Below are 14,805 nucleotides of genomic sequence, written 5' to 3'. Positions count from 1 at the left end.
ATTGAGGCACCAAAGTTTCCTGTGAAGATCAAAAAATGTAATGAGCCAGCACAGTGTTTTGAAAGGGCACTGCAAGTAGACCTTTATCTGTTTTAGCATACCCTACTGCTCTCACTTCCCTTGAAAAGTTCTATCTTATCTATGGGGAAAAAAACAGTGCAAAATATTTGTGTTCCATCTGTGCACACTAGTGTTTTCTGGCTTTTATCTTGTAGTTAAATGTGATGTCAGTGTTGCCTTGTAGCAGAATTAAAATCTTCTTATGTGAGCTTTGTTTCTCTCTTATCTTCTATTCAAACTATATTAACTAGAGCAGCCGAGATACACTCATGGAAACCCTTGAGGCCCACTTAGTGAGCCAAATCTGAGGGGTGCTTTATCACTTCTGAAAGGTTAGATCAGCTGTGTGTACATTACAACTTGGATGAAGATAGGGGAGGGGTTTATTCACTTTTCAAATTCAACATCAGTTTGCTTTTGTTTCCTTTTTCCACATGCTGTTTTCTATTCCTTCAGGGAATTTTATTACATTGAAGGTTTTTCCAAATTGTGTGGTTCTAAATCACAAACAGCTTGTTTTTACAGGGGATTTGAAGATCTTATCAGTTTTTCTCTGCCTGAGTTAGCTGATAATTTAAAGTCAGGCAGTTCTTGTGAATTCTGAGCTCAATTACAATGATCTGTGCTGATAAAATCAGACAAAAACACTACTGGATTACCTAGAAATGTGTTGGAAGTCACCTTTCCTATCAGTGCATGTGTCCACAAGTTTAATGTTGATCACCTTTCATAGGAAATAATCTTCAGTAAGCAGAAGGGCACAGGTACTAAATAGTCTCTTTTCAAATAATATAATTACTCGAAGAACAATGTCACAGGCATACAGGGTCAGTCAAGTCATGGAAAAATATTTTCCCATGGAAAGTATTTCCCACTTCAGAAAAGTTTCTTGGAATCCTTAAGCCTTGTTTTGTTCATTACATAGCACATCTAAGCAATAAATGAAATACCTCTCATCAATCACTATGTAAAACACAATTGAACAGAAAATTTTAATGACTGAAACACAAAACTTAGCTCACCACTTCAGTCAAATGTAGACTTTTTCTTCTGGTGCCTGGAATTTTTTTTGTATTTTCTTCTCCTCTCCTCTCTGTCTCACTCTGAATTTTTCATTTTAATTTTTTTTTCTTTTCTTCCATTTGTTTTATCTTTTTGTTATATTTTAAACTAATTGCAAACCCTTCTCTTTACTGCAGGAAGAAAAAATCTGCAGTCCTTGCCTTCTTTTTTCACAGCACATTGTATCTTTATGCTCTACTTTAATAATATTTCATTAGCTCTTTGAAACCATTCCCTGGGGCAAGTTTTATTATTTGTAAAGTAAATCAAATATCAAAGTGCTAATCTTTAGGAGGAAAAATGGGCTAGACTCAGAAAAAATATTTACATCTTTTATTAGCTTTTTGAATTAAAATTTAAAGTGCACAAAAAGATTCCAAATAATTTTCTCAAAGCTCTCAGGTACATTAAACCGGTTTTTAGAAACCATCTGCCTACTAACATTCTGAGTACATTAAAAAAAATCTAGGAGTGATGTACATCTGAGTTCTGAATAGCATTGTGAAAGGAATGTTTTGCTTGGCAGAAAGGGACTTGAAAAATAGTTTCCTGAATAAATTGGAAATTAAAAACAAGAGGTGAAAAATCTGGTTATAATGGTACCTTGGAGACCTACATTAGCTCAAATTTAATGCCTCTGCTTTCAAACAACATTTTAAGACACCTCTTTGTTTTGGCCTCATTCAAACCGTGTCATAGTAACCACAATATTTTCTTTCTTTCCAAGTCCTTTGAGGTATTTACATGTTAGCCTTAGTGTAAAGAAGTCAATTTAGGATTTACCTTACCTACACATTCAGTGGACTGTAGGTGACCTGGAGCCCTGCCCCTTTTGTGTAAATCATAGAATCCCAGAATGGTTTATGTCGGAAGGAACATAAAAGATCATCTCATTCCTCCCCTCCTGCCATGAACAGAGACATCTCTCCCTTGTTGCTCGGAGCCCCATCCACCCTGGCCATCTCTTCAAGGGATGGGGCATCCACAACTTCTCTGCTCCGGTGCCTCACCATCTTTGTAGTGAAGAAATACCTGTGTCCTGCTGGGTGGGATTTCTCATTAAGAAATAAATGACTCTGCACCATTCTTTGCTCATGTGTGTACAACAAATGTGTAATTACATCCTTTGGAACAGCATAGGGGGGAAGCAAGGAGATGACACAGTTCATGAATAATGATGCAAGAGGATAGATTATGACTTTGTTGTGGTCAAAGTCTTTCTCTGGTTTCCTATCAAAGCATAGAACTAGCTGGTATTCAGAGTAACCTGTGTTCATTTACTTTATGTTTACGGACATTACAGTCATGAGTCTTGCTCAAGTTCACACTCCTAATTACATACTGTGTAAAGAAAAAAAAAAAGGTGGGGAGGAATGGGAGAATGGGAAGAAAACCCCATATGCGGTACATGAAAAGTATTCATTAAATCCTCCAAAAGTAGGAAATTCATTTTCATAAGAGGAAGTAAGTACTGCTTGAGACCAACTTTATTTTCCTTTACACACAAGTAAAAAATAATATATCCTGCACTTTAGTTACAGTACAAGTGTACATATTGTACCCAGAGGGCCCTTTCTATAAAAAAGGATCATGAAATCCTATCAGCATACTATATTTTTCTGCTGGAGATAAATCAGGAAGATTAATGAGGTTAAGTTATTGCTGTCTAGTATGCCAGGGAATAAGTTTCTAAATTAGAATTTTAATTGTATGCTTTATTGCAGTCCTCTTACTAATTCACCATATTTCTAAAATCTTTCCTTATACAGTAGTCTTAAAGAATTTTAAAGGAATAAAAGTAATGGAGTTTTTAAAACTAAAGTAGGTAAAATGGAAATGGTTCTGAAAGCCTATCAAAACCAGGTAATCTGTCAAATCTTCAGACTGCTCTACAGAATCTATAAAGATTTCTATTCCTGCTGTTGAATGTTACAGGTGAGTTTCAGGTATTATCTTCAGTGTTAGATAGCAAGAAAATGAGTTACATTAACAGATCTTATAAATTAGTTGGGTTACAAATATATGCAAAGTAATTCTTCATTAGTTATTACAGAAGTACTCTATGACACTCTGTTTTTGCAGTCTTTTCATGATTTAAGACCAAATGACAATTGGTTATTGGGGACTAAATGTACTAAGCTACCAAAATATTTCAATCACCAATATGTGCAGTTTTACAAATCACACAGCTTCCATTCCACATGTGAGAACACATTCCAGGAGAGAATTCAGGTGGGTCTGTGTGGTGGTTCCAGCCATGCCACCTGTTCTCCTACAGTCTCTCAGATCACCTCATCCCCTGGGTTCTTTGCCCAAACAACTCTAGACACTGTCAAATATAGGACTAGGTAAAAAAACAAAAACTTATTCTTGATTATCTTGTTCAAATGCTCTTAGCACCTAAAAGCCAGCCTTCAGAACAGCTGGTACTCACAACCTGCTATTCCTGTAGGTGTGCCACACCTTCACCATTTTCACAGTGACTGACAAGTCACTTTCACTTAAGTTACTTCTCTGGTCTAGTGAGCTACTCTCTTGTCCTAGAGTGGTAACTAAATTTCATGTCTATTTCCCAATGCTGTTGTCAACTAGAGCTAACTCATGATATTTGGTGCAAGTATCTAGGTCATTCATAGCACAATACTGAAGCAGTTTATCATTTTAGTATGTTTTCTTTATGCTGCTGTAGGTTGACTAGACTGCCCAGTTGTCCAGGGAGTAGCAAAGCCTATGCATTTAAAAATACAAACATATTAGAAAATGCACTGACTGAAAGCACTGCCTCTGAAAAGTGAGCACACCAATGCAATCACAGAGTTAGTACCAGATTTTGTCTTACCTGTGTGGTTTTAGTCCTTGTTTTGAAATCCAAGTGTTAAGGCATGCTGCAGTAGGTCAGTGGAGGAGGTAATAGTTCCCCTTCCATTTCAACATTTAATGTAGGCAATTAGTATGATGTTTAGTGTCTCAAAAGACTAGAAGGACTTTTGCTTTCCTACTCTTCTCATGTGTAATGCAGACAAACCTAAATTCACCTGAGAAAGAAAAGACTGTTTCCTACCTCTGGCTATGCAAACCCTTGAGTGGGTGTTTCTGGGTTTTTGTACATCAGTTCAAGGAGGAACAACCACATAAAGGAGCATTGGGAACAATATCAGAGAGGAGCTGTATGTCAGACTATAAACTCTGTATCTGCTTTAAAACTGATCTGCATCTTACCTCTCACTCCTAGAAAACCTTATGTAAGCTATCAGCCTAATTTTACCAGAGAAATCTGAACACAGCAAGGCAATTTTAACAATAACCTCAATATGTTCTATTTGCTACAGTCTTTATTGGGTTTTGGGGTTTTTTTTTTTTTCTGTGTTCAGACTTAGGCTACAGTAACACACCAGTAAGTGCTTTATAGCTTCTGAAGGCAGTTTACATTGATGAGATAGATTTTCACATTGGCTCTTGCCACAGACACTTTTCAAGGACAGGCACAGTGAAATGTTTTTTTAAATTCCATTATTTGAAAACTGGACATAATTCTCAGTGATTGAAGCTGACAGAGAAGGAAAAGCTGATGGTGAATATATTCTCTAGTGGCAGGCTGTCATCCACAGATGCTCTCTCAGTGACCAAAGCAATGACTGAAGTAGGAAGAGCTGCTTGCAAACTGGGGGTTGCCATCACTGAAATCATTTGCCACAGCTCCCAAACACTTGGGGAGATCTATTACTTACAGGTGATGCATTTTCAATGATGAAAGCTTCCCTCAAAGTGACTAGCAGATTTCTTTTAACATGACTTTCAGGGATCCTGTTTAATTCCTTAATAGTCTAAGTACTGATTTATCAACAAATGGAACTTGATTATTTCAATTTTCTGTTTAAAAAAACCAAAACAGTTAATGTTGTTGTCACAAGAACATCCTAATATTCCAGATATTTAGCAAATTCTGAATACTGAAAATCCAATGAACTGACAGATTTACGGCACTCACAAATCTTGCAGTGTTCATTAAACGAGCCTGAAGATCCTTCCTCCAAACATTTGTGGACTTGCTTAAATGTGAATTTAGTAGGGTTTGTAAATACAAAGAGTCTAATGTGACCCTGAGATCTTTACTCAGATTTTAATGGATGCATTTTTTCCCATCTGTAACCTCCACATATAAAATGGACACAGCATTAGTGTTAAACTAGTAATGAATCTTCACTATCAAATTCAGGGCAGTTTAGGCATCTAATTTAGGTGCAACTCAAAGGGCTATTGTAGAAATATAAGTTTCTTCTCTAGCTAATTGAGTTTAGACAAGGACCTCCATTAGGATCACTTTAGTTGTCTGGTCTGGCTTAAAGTAGACAGTGTGCATAACTCTCTGCATGTAACTTAAAAACAAATCCAGAGGTATTTATAACTGGATACATCAAATTACCAATGTTGTTAAAAGACATCATAATCTGCTTATTTAGAAATGGCAATGGGAAATGAAAGCTACCAGTGAAGAAACTCAAGAGTCAGTAGAGAAAATCAGATACCATAAAGGTTGATACATTTAAAAACAAATTCACAGGTCAAACTTAAGATTGTTACACAGTGCAGTAGCGTGTCTTTGTACCTAAAAATAATATTCTTGCTTATTAAGTAGGCAGAGAGAGATTTATGATATCCTTTACTTCTCATTTCTTTACATAAGAGTTTGCATTTTGTAAATGACATTGTAAGAGACTACACTGTTGTCACCTAGCAACTACAAAGTGTTTTTTGGAAAAATTGCTGCTTGGTTTTTGACTAATAATAAAAATAGTAATTCCACACTTTGCATTTGTAGACCTTAAAGCACGTAGAAATAGGTATTTTTTTTAAGTATCCTTATCTGGAAACATGAAATCTGGGATAGAAAGTGTGTTGGCAAAGATGACAATCAACAGAGATACAGATTTTATTCTGAAGATCTCACCCTGTTCTCCACATTCCAGCCTCTTCAAACTGTACTTTTATATAGGTCCTTTCCAATTTTTTTTTTTTTGCCTTATGAATTTTAAATTAGGAAAGGGAATAATCTAAAATATCTGTATTTGCAATGATTATCTCCCCTTCTCATTTGAGATATTGCAGTTATTTTCTAGTCTAAGGGTCACAGTGATTTAGCCCTTGGCAAATATTTAATTTTTAATGGTAACCACTACAGTATTGAGTGAAAGCACATGAAAGTAGTACATTCATCCTAAGATGATCCTGCTCTTGCATCACTGACCAGTTTTCATGTTGCAAATAAAGCAGTTCTCTGTAATTAATTTTTCTTCAGAAAGTGTTTTTATCCTAATTGTAATATTTTCTACTAACAGAATGGCAGCTGACATGCATACTGAAATGTCTGCTGTAACAACAGCTGGCTTGAAGAGTATTTCATTTTTCAAGAAGATCACGGAGGCTGGGTAGCCAGGCTTCTGTGTGATTTCAAGCTGAAGAAATACTTATTTTAAATTGTTTGAGAAATGTCCTATACTCATTTTCAGTTCTCCATTGCCCTTGCCAAGCATTTGGTGGAGTGAAGCTGTTTGGGGGCCATATTTCTTCCTAAAAGTCCACAGTTTTAAGAAACTTGTAAGGATGAATTAGAATGAATAGCCACAAAGATAATGTGTGGGCTGCTGTGCAGCAGCATCCCTGGAGAGTGATATGTCAGAAAAGAGATTTAAAAAATTTCTGTAATGAAACGTGTATTTCTCACAAGTAAGGAAAGATCTTGACAGATCATCTGTTATGAAATATCTGCTCTGTTCTTTGCTTGTGGGACAAATGAGATTTCTCCTTACAATACATTGTGGATTATCATTCTGTTGCAGTTTGTGTAATGGCAGCACACGGGGAATTTAGGAAATGACACTCCAGCTGTCTTTTACAATAACTGGGTTTTTTATGCTTTTGCACTGTAATACCTCTTCCTTCAATTATCTTCGCTATACTCTTCTCACTGTAATACCAGTATGTATCCCAAAATGAATTAAAAAGAAAAATGGATATACATAAATTATGTCTTCTTTTCCCCATGTGATATGTTTTATTTCATTCACTAATTTATTGATAAAAACTCAAAAATAAATATCTGGAGTTCCTTTTCTGTAATACATTTTTAATAAAGAAAGTGAAGTCAGTAAGCACTTGCTGGAAATGTAAATCTGTTTCCTGGTCTTTGCTGTTGTGTGAGGTTTGACATACATATGTTCTAAGGAACAGAATTATCTTTGTTGCAGATAAATTTTTAGAAGATGATTTATCTGTAAGGCTCATTAAAGTTATCATTGTTTTCAGAAGTGCCAAACACTTGGGAGAAGTAGAACTTGTACATTGTATCTGAGACACAGACGAGTTTCCAAAAGCAGTACACTGCCCGGTGCATTTCTTCCTTGAATTCAGCACCATCTAAATCTTTCCCAGTTGCCTCCAGAGATTTACTATTCAATTGGTTTAAAGCAATTTTGTAAAAGTTCATTAGTGGGACAGAGCGAAGCAAGATGTCTCTTGGAGAATATTTGGGTCTTCCATATTTCAAGGTGTAGGCTCAGAAGCTGTGTCAGCAGGACTCTTTCTTTGTAACAGCACATGTGATGCTTACTGAATTAAACTCAAAACCATTTGCTGGGTAGTGTCTTAAGGATCAATTCTGTGCATTAGTCTGTTGGAGAAGGACTGTAAAAAAACTGGAATTTTCAAATTTTAGGTCAGATGAATTGTTGGTTTGTTGTGTCTTTAGAGCTTTGCTGCTGACCATTTCCATTTCTACTTTGCCTTCAACTGTGTTTAATTGTTCATCACCCAGCTTTGTCTGAGTCTGAACTTTGCAAGAAATTGAGTCATAGATCTTTGCCCACAGAGAGTCATTCCTTATGCAGTTTGGTCAAATTACTAGAAAAGTAATTTCCATCCAGCCTGAGTGGGGAGTGCTCTAGAGTGGGAGGGCCTGCTTGCTTTAGATGCTGTTGGCAAATCTATAATCAGATAACGATTGACGCCTTTTTGGCAAAAAGCCCCAAATCTGTAAATCATCTTAAGATTCACAGGGTTACACTTCTCTATCCTGGTAGCAATCAGTGTTTCTCAGAGCTGTACCCAATGATAGTATGTTATGAGTAAGGAGAAATTTATTTGTATTAGTGGGTTTTAATAATTTCAGTTTCCAAACCGTTAAAAATTTTCAAAGAAAGTGCGAAAAGATGAAGGAAAAACAAATTGAAGCCACTGACAAGGCTTACGGTTTTCTTCAGTTATTATTTATAAACATTTTAGAAGTAGCCCATGTATTCCCAGGAATTTCTAGATCATAAATTGGAAACCAGCACTCTAGGAAACTTGTGAAAAGAATAGCCATTTTAGACTCTGAATGCCCTTGTGTTCTATTGACTTCAGCAAGAGATCAAGGGTTTGGTTTGACTTTTATGCTCTTTGTTATTGGAAATCATTGGGATTCTAAAAATACCTTTTTTTAAATTTGACGGCAAAAGACAGTGATGGTAGATGGTTTTATGGGCATTATCTGTTTTAAACCACTCAGAATGTCTTGAGATCTTGAAAGAGATACAAACTTCACTGTGTTTTCTCTATTTAGTCTTCAGTATGGTACAAAAGATTTAATCTACTGGTCATTCTAGTAAAAAGATGAAGACATGAATTAGTGCTGGTCACAATAATTATATAATTCCAGTAGTTTGCTTGGCAACAAAGTATTTTTTAACACAAGATTAATATTTCAATACAAAATTTTAAAATGTATCTGCATCATATGACTCATGGATACAGTGCATAAATTAGAAGATTGTGCAACTGCTCTTTTACACCACAGAAAGCACAGGACATATAGGGCATAATGACTTGCTTGCTGCCCTTTTGGCAGCTTCTGTGTTTTATTAATGTAAAAATAAACTTTTAGCACCTTCAACTTTCTTGTTTACATGAGATTTATAAGCTAAATGACAGCAGTTTGGTGGATATGAGATATATCTTTCAAAAAATGACATTGATTTTATTCTCTGAGAAAATAATCATCGTGGTGGTGTTGTAAATTGTCTTTAAGAGAAAAAAAAAGACACGTGCTAGTTGAATCCATGGTTTTTTAAATGCCTGTATATGTTTTGATCCATGAGGTCATCTGCCAGCAAGTAAATGAAACTTGGGATATGTCAAAAATAAAACATATCAGTACAGTCTGTAATTTCTATACTCAAATACTGGAGCAGCTCCAACACTGATGATGAAGCTCCTTCAGCTTCACGTGTGTGTATGAGAACTGTACAGGGAATCTGGATAGCTCAAGTGAAGGACTCTCAGTGTTGCAAGAAAGCAGATTTGGAAAGGTTTAATAGCACTTCACTTGCAAATAATTCTTCTTGCTGTTATACAGATAATCTCATGTCAAATTTTAAGTAACATCTGGAGCTATGCATAAATACCATTTAAACAGGAAACTCGTATTTTTGCTCAATAAATGAATCATTTAAATGCCACTTCAACACCAACACCCACAAGTACTGTTTGCCTTTGTCTTTTATTTAGCCATAAGGTAACTGTTTCTGCATGCTTTTCTTAATGTCACTTTCTTTCCTTTTTTTAGAGTTTCTTTGAAGGACAGTCTGCACCATGGGATTCAGCTAAGAAAGATGAGAACAGAATGAAAAATAGATATGGGAATATCATTGCATGTGAGTGTTGGCAGCGTAATTGTGCACTTTGTAAACTTCCCTTCAGATCTGGATACAAATGACCACCAACCTTGTGCTTACATCAGGCTTATATTCCTTTTCCCTAATTAAGAAAATAAAAATGAGAGAAAATGTTTCTTTTTTTTATTTCTTGAGAAAACTGTCAGGTTTAATGCATTATCTCAACTGCCTGTCTACCTTCCATCCTGTGATCAGCATTTGGCTAGTGGAGAACAACACCTTTAACCAGTACTCAGCTTTAACAGGTCCCAAACTGCTCCTGCCAGCTTAGCACAAGACTTACCCACATCAGTACCTAAAATACACATCAGGTATTTTAGGAGCTGATAGTACTAGTGCTTAAGTGTTCCACAGTAACAGAGACAGCTATCCTGGCTTAGGCTAGACAGATTTCAAGGAAAAAAAGGTAACCTTTTTGTTTTACTTTAAAATTCCAGGCTTAAAAAGGATTAGACACAGTAGTAATCAAATAACTTGAGGAGATGATAACATGCTTTGGTGACCCCTCACAAGACTTATGAACCCATAAATCTTGGATTATGAGAATTCCAAAGCATTGTGACTAGAGATATTGCACATGAACATGGAGGCAGGAAATATATCAAGTTCAGTAAAATTATATTATTTAAACACTGCTCTTGTTGCACTTAAAGGTAGGTTCTCAGTGTGTATGTAGGAGATGATCTTTTCCCTGTTTTTTTTACTTTAAAATCTAAATTAAAGATGTGGAGTGTATGTGTTTTTAACAGCCAGCCAGATAACCATGAGCAGGTATAAGCCGAGAAATAAGCAGCTGTCACCTTGTTTTGTAAGCATGAAGATGAAGAGTGGTGTTTAAGGAGGGATCTTTCTATGATACTGCTGAGTTCAGAAATCATACAGAACCCAGCAGAGGAGACTAAGCCATGCTGATTGTCTCAACATTTGGAGGACCTGTGGAAGGAGTATGTAGGGCATATTTGCACTAACTTCAGCACCTGTCTTAGGTGTTTGTCCAGGCACATACCTGCCTGGGTTTCCTCATCAGTGAACCACATGGACTAGACAGAGAGAAGGACAGATCTTCTAGAGAGAGGGTTCTGAAATAGAGCCCATTTGTATACTTCTGAATCTCCACCTCTGGAGGTCCTCTCTGCAGTGCATGTGTAACAAGTCTGGAGAGAACAGCTCCCAGCTTAGTGACCTACAGTAAGTGATGTGAATGGGGCCCAGCTGGGCTGAGACTATCTGCAGAGAGAAGACAGCTCTGTAGCTTGCTGCAGAATGAGAACCCACAGGAAATGCAGATGGAGGCAAAGGCAAATTAAGCAAGAGATGATCTGCCACATGGTTTTGAGTGGATGTGATAGTATTGCTGTGTATTTTGGATGTACACTGTGCTATATACTGAAAAAGGAAATAAAGTCTTCCAGAGAAATGTGATTCTCATGATGGGCTGATGCATATGCAAAAGCAGATAAGCTAGAAACGGTTTTGCTTGTTTCCCTCCAAGCAATATTTAATGTATACAATTGTTATTTTGTGAGGATGTAGCAATACATTATATGAATAACAGCTAATCAGTTGAGAAAAAATATCAAAGTCAAAAATAAGAAATACAAGCAGTTTAACGCTTATCCTTGCTTTATGAATTTTTTTTCCAATCCAAGCCTGTTACAATAGATCTTCTCTTGTAGTCAGGTTTAGTGTGTCACTCCCCTCTTTTAATGTTATGTTGGACATTGTCTTAAACTTTGACACCCTTTGGTTGAAGAAAGTTAGAAAACTGCTAGTGCTTTATGTCTGAGGTAATCAAGTGATGAATAGCCAGGGGAGAACACATAAAAGATATTAGATACACAAATCAATGACAATTACAAGTGATACTGAAGGCTTTCTAAGAGGCAAAATATAACTTGGGACATTTAGATCTCAATTTACTTGAAATGTCCTCAGTATTTAGCAGAGGGAGACAGTTGGATGGAGTTTTTATCAATAACACTTCCTGTTTATGTGGCTGTGAAAACAAAGACAACTCAAGTTATAATTAAGATCTACTAGAATTAAAGGCAGTATCTTAAAAGCTGAAACTGCCCACAGTTTATCATTCAATTTGTTATTTGTTGTTGTTAAATATGTGTATGCAAATGGGGTAGTTAACTTTTTAATTATTTTATGTGTTTTTCTCCTGGATAAATAATTGCATTTCTCAGAGTCTGAGGGTACAGTTTGAATGGTGTACTTTTGAAAATTTGTCCCAGATAATTGTAAAAAGTATATGCTTCAGCTTAAAAGCATTTTAATAAATTGCTCTTTTATGCTATGTTCAAACACTTAAAAATACGGTGGTTTAGATGCCACTAACTATGGGTACATGATTCTGATGAAATGTATATTTTTTTCTGCATAGCATATTTTTTTCTATCCATTTACCCTTTTGTTTTAATTTTTCCCAAGATACTACTGTTATATTATTGCTTGTAGTCATTATTGTTCTCGGAGGGAGCTAAAACAATAGCAACAAGCATCCAGCGTTGCAGGAGATTGTCAAAATTTTAATATGCTTTATGTTACCCAAGTGATGTGCATTTAGTTGGCTACAAGTGTGCCCTGTCCACTTTATGACAATGGCTACAAAAAGTCGAATCATGATCACAGTCCAGCCACCCACAGAAAACATGTTCTTTCTTTACTGAACAAAAAAACCTTCATGTTTTCTCATTACAAACTATACCTGGCATGAACCTGATAAATGAATCTTTCATCACCTAAGAAAAATTATGTTTCTGCCATAACTGTGTGGGGTTAGGCATGGATTTTGGTAAAATTTATTCATTTTTTCTTCAGGAGAGATCTTGAGGGAATGGGAGGGGTTCTGTATTTATTTTTACCTAACTCAATATTGACTAAATGAGAAGAGAGTATTGATCACAGGTTTTAAAAGCAGATAAAGATTTTAGGTAAGGCATTTATAAATGGTTTGATTTGCAGAGAATTGGGAGTCCACGTCCAAGAAAGGGTCATTGGCTGGGCATGCTAATCAACCAGGTGCTCAAGGGTCTTGTTAGAGATCACAGTCTGCAGGCTGGCATACGCATGTTGTAGGTAACATGAGGCAAGAGAGAATAAAATGCTTATATTTGTTTTCTATTACCATATTCCACAAAGACAAATTTATCCTAAGATACATAATTTTAAAAGCTTAAGTGATCAGTGGAAAGTTAAATTAGATCTCCTAATGGAAGGATATCAAAATAACAATGAGATGGAAAAGAGAGTATTTAAAAGCTGCATAAATTGTCAAGAGCAGCTGAAGTATAAAGGAAAAAAATACCTTAAAAATATAGACAGTTAATCTAGAGACTATTTAAGAACCAGCACACGCGTTGAAGAATATGGCTTGTGTACCTCTCAGTTTTAAATCTGCTTGACAGAAGCACAGCCCAGACACAGTAACATTTCTTTGTGTTGACATAAGGATTTTCTTCAATTTAACAAGTGTTGCCATGCAGTAAGGAGTTAACTTGAGTTCTCAAAGCAATAAAAAAAGGGAGTCACTCCAGTTCCACTGCAAATAAATGGGTATTGGACAGTCCATTACCTCTAGAATTCCCAGAAACCTAGCTGAGAATGCAGTGCTAAAATAATTCATATGAGAAGAAAAATGGGGAAGAGATGATATGAAGACGTAGGTATAAAATAACTTCTTTATTTTGCTTAATCAAAGCAAGAGTTATTCCAGGAAAAGTAATAAAATACTGTAAATGTAAAGAAAAGAAACTGCATATTATTCAATTGTATAAATCAGTCAAATAACAGGAAGTTACATTTTAAAGATGTTTCTTAGAGGGCAATCTAAGCTTGTTTTGTCCAATATGGAGCTCATTTCTAGGCAAGTGATCAGATAGGGGTTTCAGTTACCTAAATACAGACTTGTGATGCCATTTCAGGTGGCCTGGGACATCTGTGCAAGACCAACGAATGCAGCGCAGTAAATATGAGAGACATGTTATTCCAGAGTGGCAGCTGAAAGCTAGGCAGTATATCCTGGTGGCTGTATAAAGTGTCGTGAGATGTTTTGTGCTTAGACAACTGAACCTTGCCCTCTGTAATTCAAGAAATGCAAAAGTGTAGATTTTTACTAGCCTGAGCTGTCCTGGTGAGAATGCCTGTAAGGCAACAAAATCATGAAAATATAGATGAAGATACACCATGAGTCCAAGCAAGCTTGACTTCTGAGTCTGCTGAATTGAGCAGAAGTTGGATCAGGTCCCAAAACTGTAAAAGCAGCAGGCATGGCTGGAGCTTAGAAAGTTTCTTAGTATCTTTCTTAAGTAAGATGGATTTTTAGGATTAAGGTCCTGTGAGCCAAACCGCTGTTCTGAAGAAACTGATAAATAGCTTAATTAAGCATAGAATAGCAAAACACTTGGATAAGCATAGCTTGGTAGAGTCAGACAAGCAGGGGTTATGTGATGGGAAGTCACAGCTCCATAAGTTTTTATTCTTGGAAAAGTGAATAAAAAGGCTGAAAGGCTGACCTGATTAACATAACTGATTCAAATATTTCAGCATGTTTGGAAACCTCATTCTTAAAGACTGTTGAATGAAATAATTCCAAGAAAATAGCAATGTGAGACCTGTGTGGAACCTGGAGATGGAATTTTAATTCCTTCTGATTTACTATGTTTGGGGTTGTAGCGCGCCCTTTCTCTCTCCCAAGGGAATCCCAGGGAAATAAATGAGGCTCTGAGATCTCTGTTTCCTAAGACTTGGAGCATAAGAGGAAGGGGTGAAAAATTCACCTCGACCACTTTCTCTCTTGACTTGCAATTCTAAAACTATGCTCTTTTAAGAAGCACTTGCCCTGGTCTTCCCTCACCATAATGTGGGCCGAAATTATGCTACTTACAATGAAGTTGGGTTTTTAAGCCACTTAGGTTATTTCATTTATTTGCTGCCTTTTAGGAATTTTAAAGCTTCAGAACTAGCTGTT

The 14,805-nt window shown here is 36.2% G+C and overlaps 1 protein-coding gene across 7 annotated transcripts in view; it reads left to right on the top strand.

Moving 5' to 3' along the window:
• Nucleotides 1–14,805, top strand: part of PTPRM (protein tyrosine phosphatase receptor type M) — a 438,108-nt gene that overhangs the window by 366,971 nt on the left and 56,332 nt on the right. For all 7 annotated transcript variants that reach the window (XM_071417369.1, XM_071417357.1, XM_071417352.1 and 4 more), the window contains one exon: nt 9,722–9,809. In XM_071417369.1, coding sequence (XP_071273470.1) covers nt 9,722–9,809 — 88 coding nt within the window. The remainder of the gene's footprint in view (nt 1–9,721; nt 9,810–14,805) is intronic.

This window comes from Agelaius tricolor, unplaced genomic scaffold (genome assembly GCF_023055355.1).
Source record: "Agelaius tricolor isolate 1412-34295 unplaced genomic scaffold, bAgeTri1.0.p SCAF_2, whole genome shotgun sequence".
NCBI classification, from domain to species: Eukaryota; Metazoa; Chordata; class Aves; order Passeriformes; family Icteridae; genus Agelaius; species Agelaius tricolor.
This window is presented reverse-complemented; position numbering and strand designations above follow the sequence as displayed.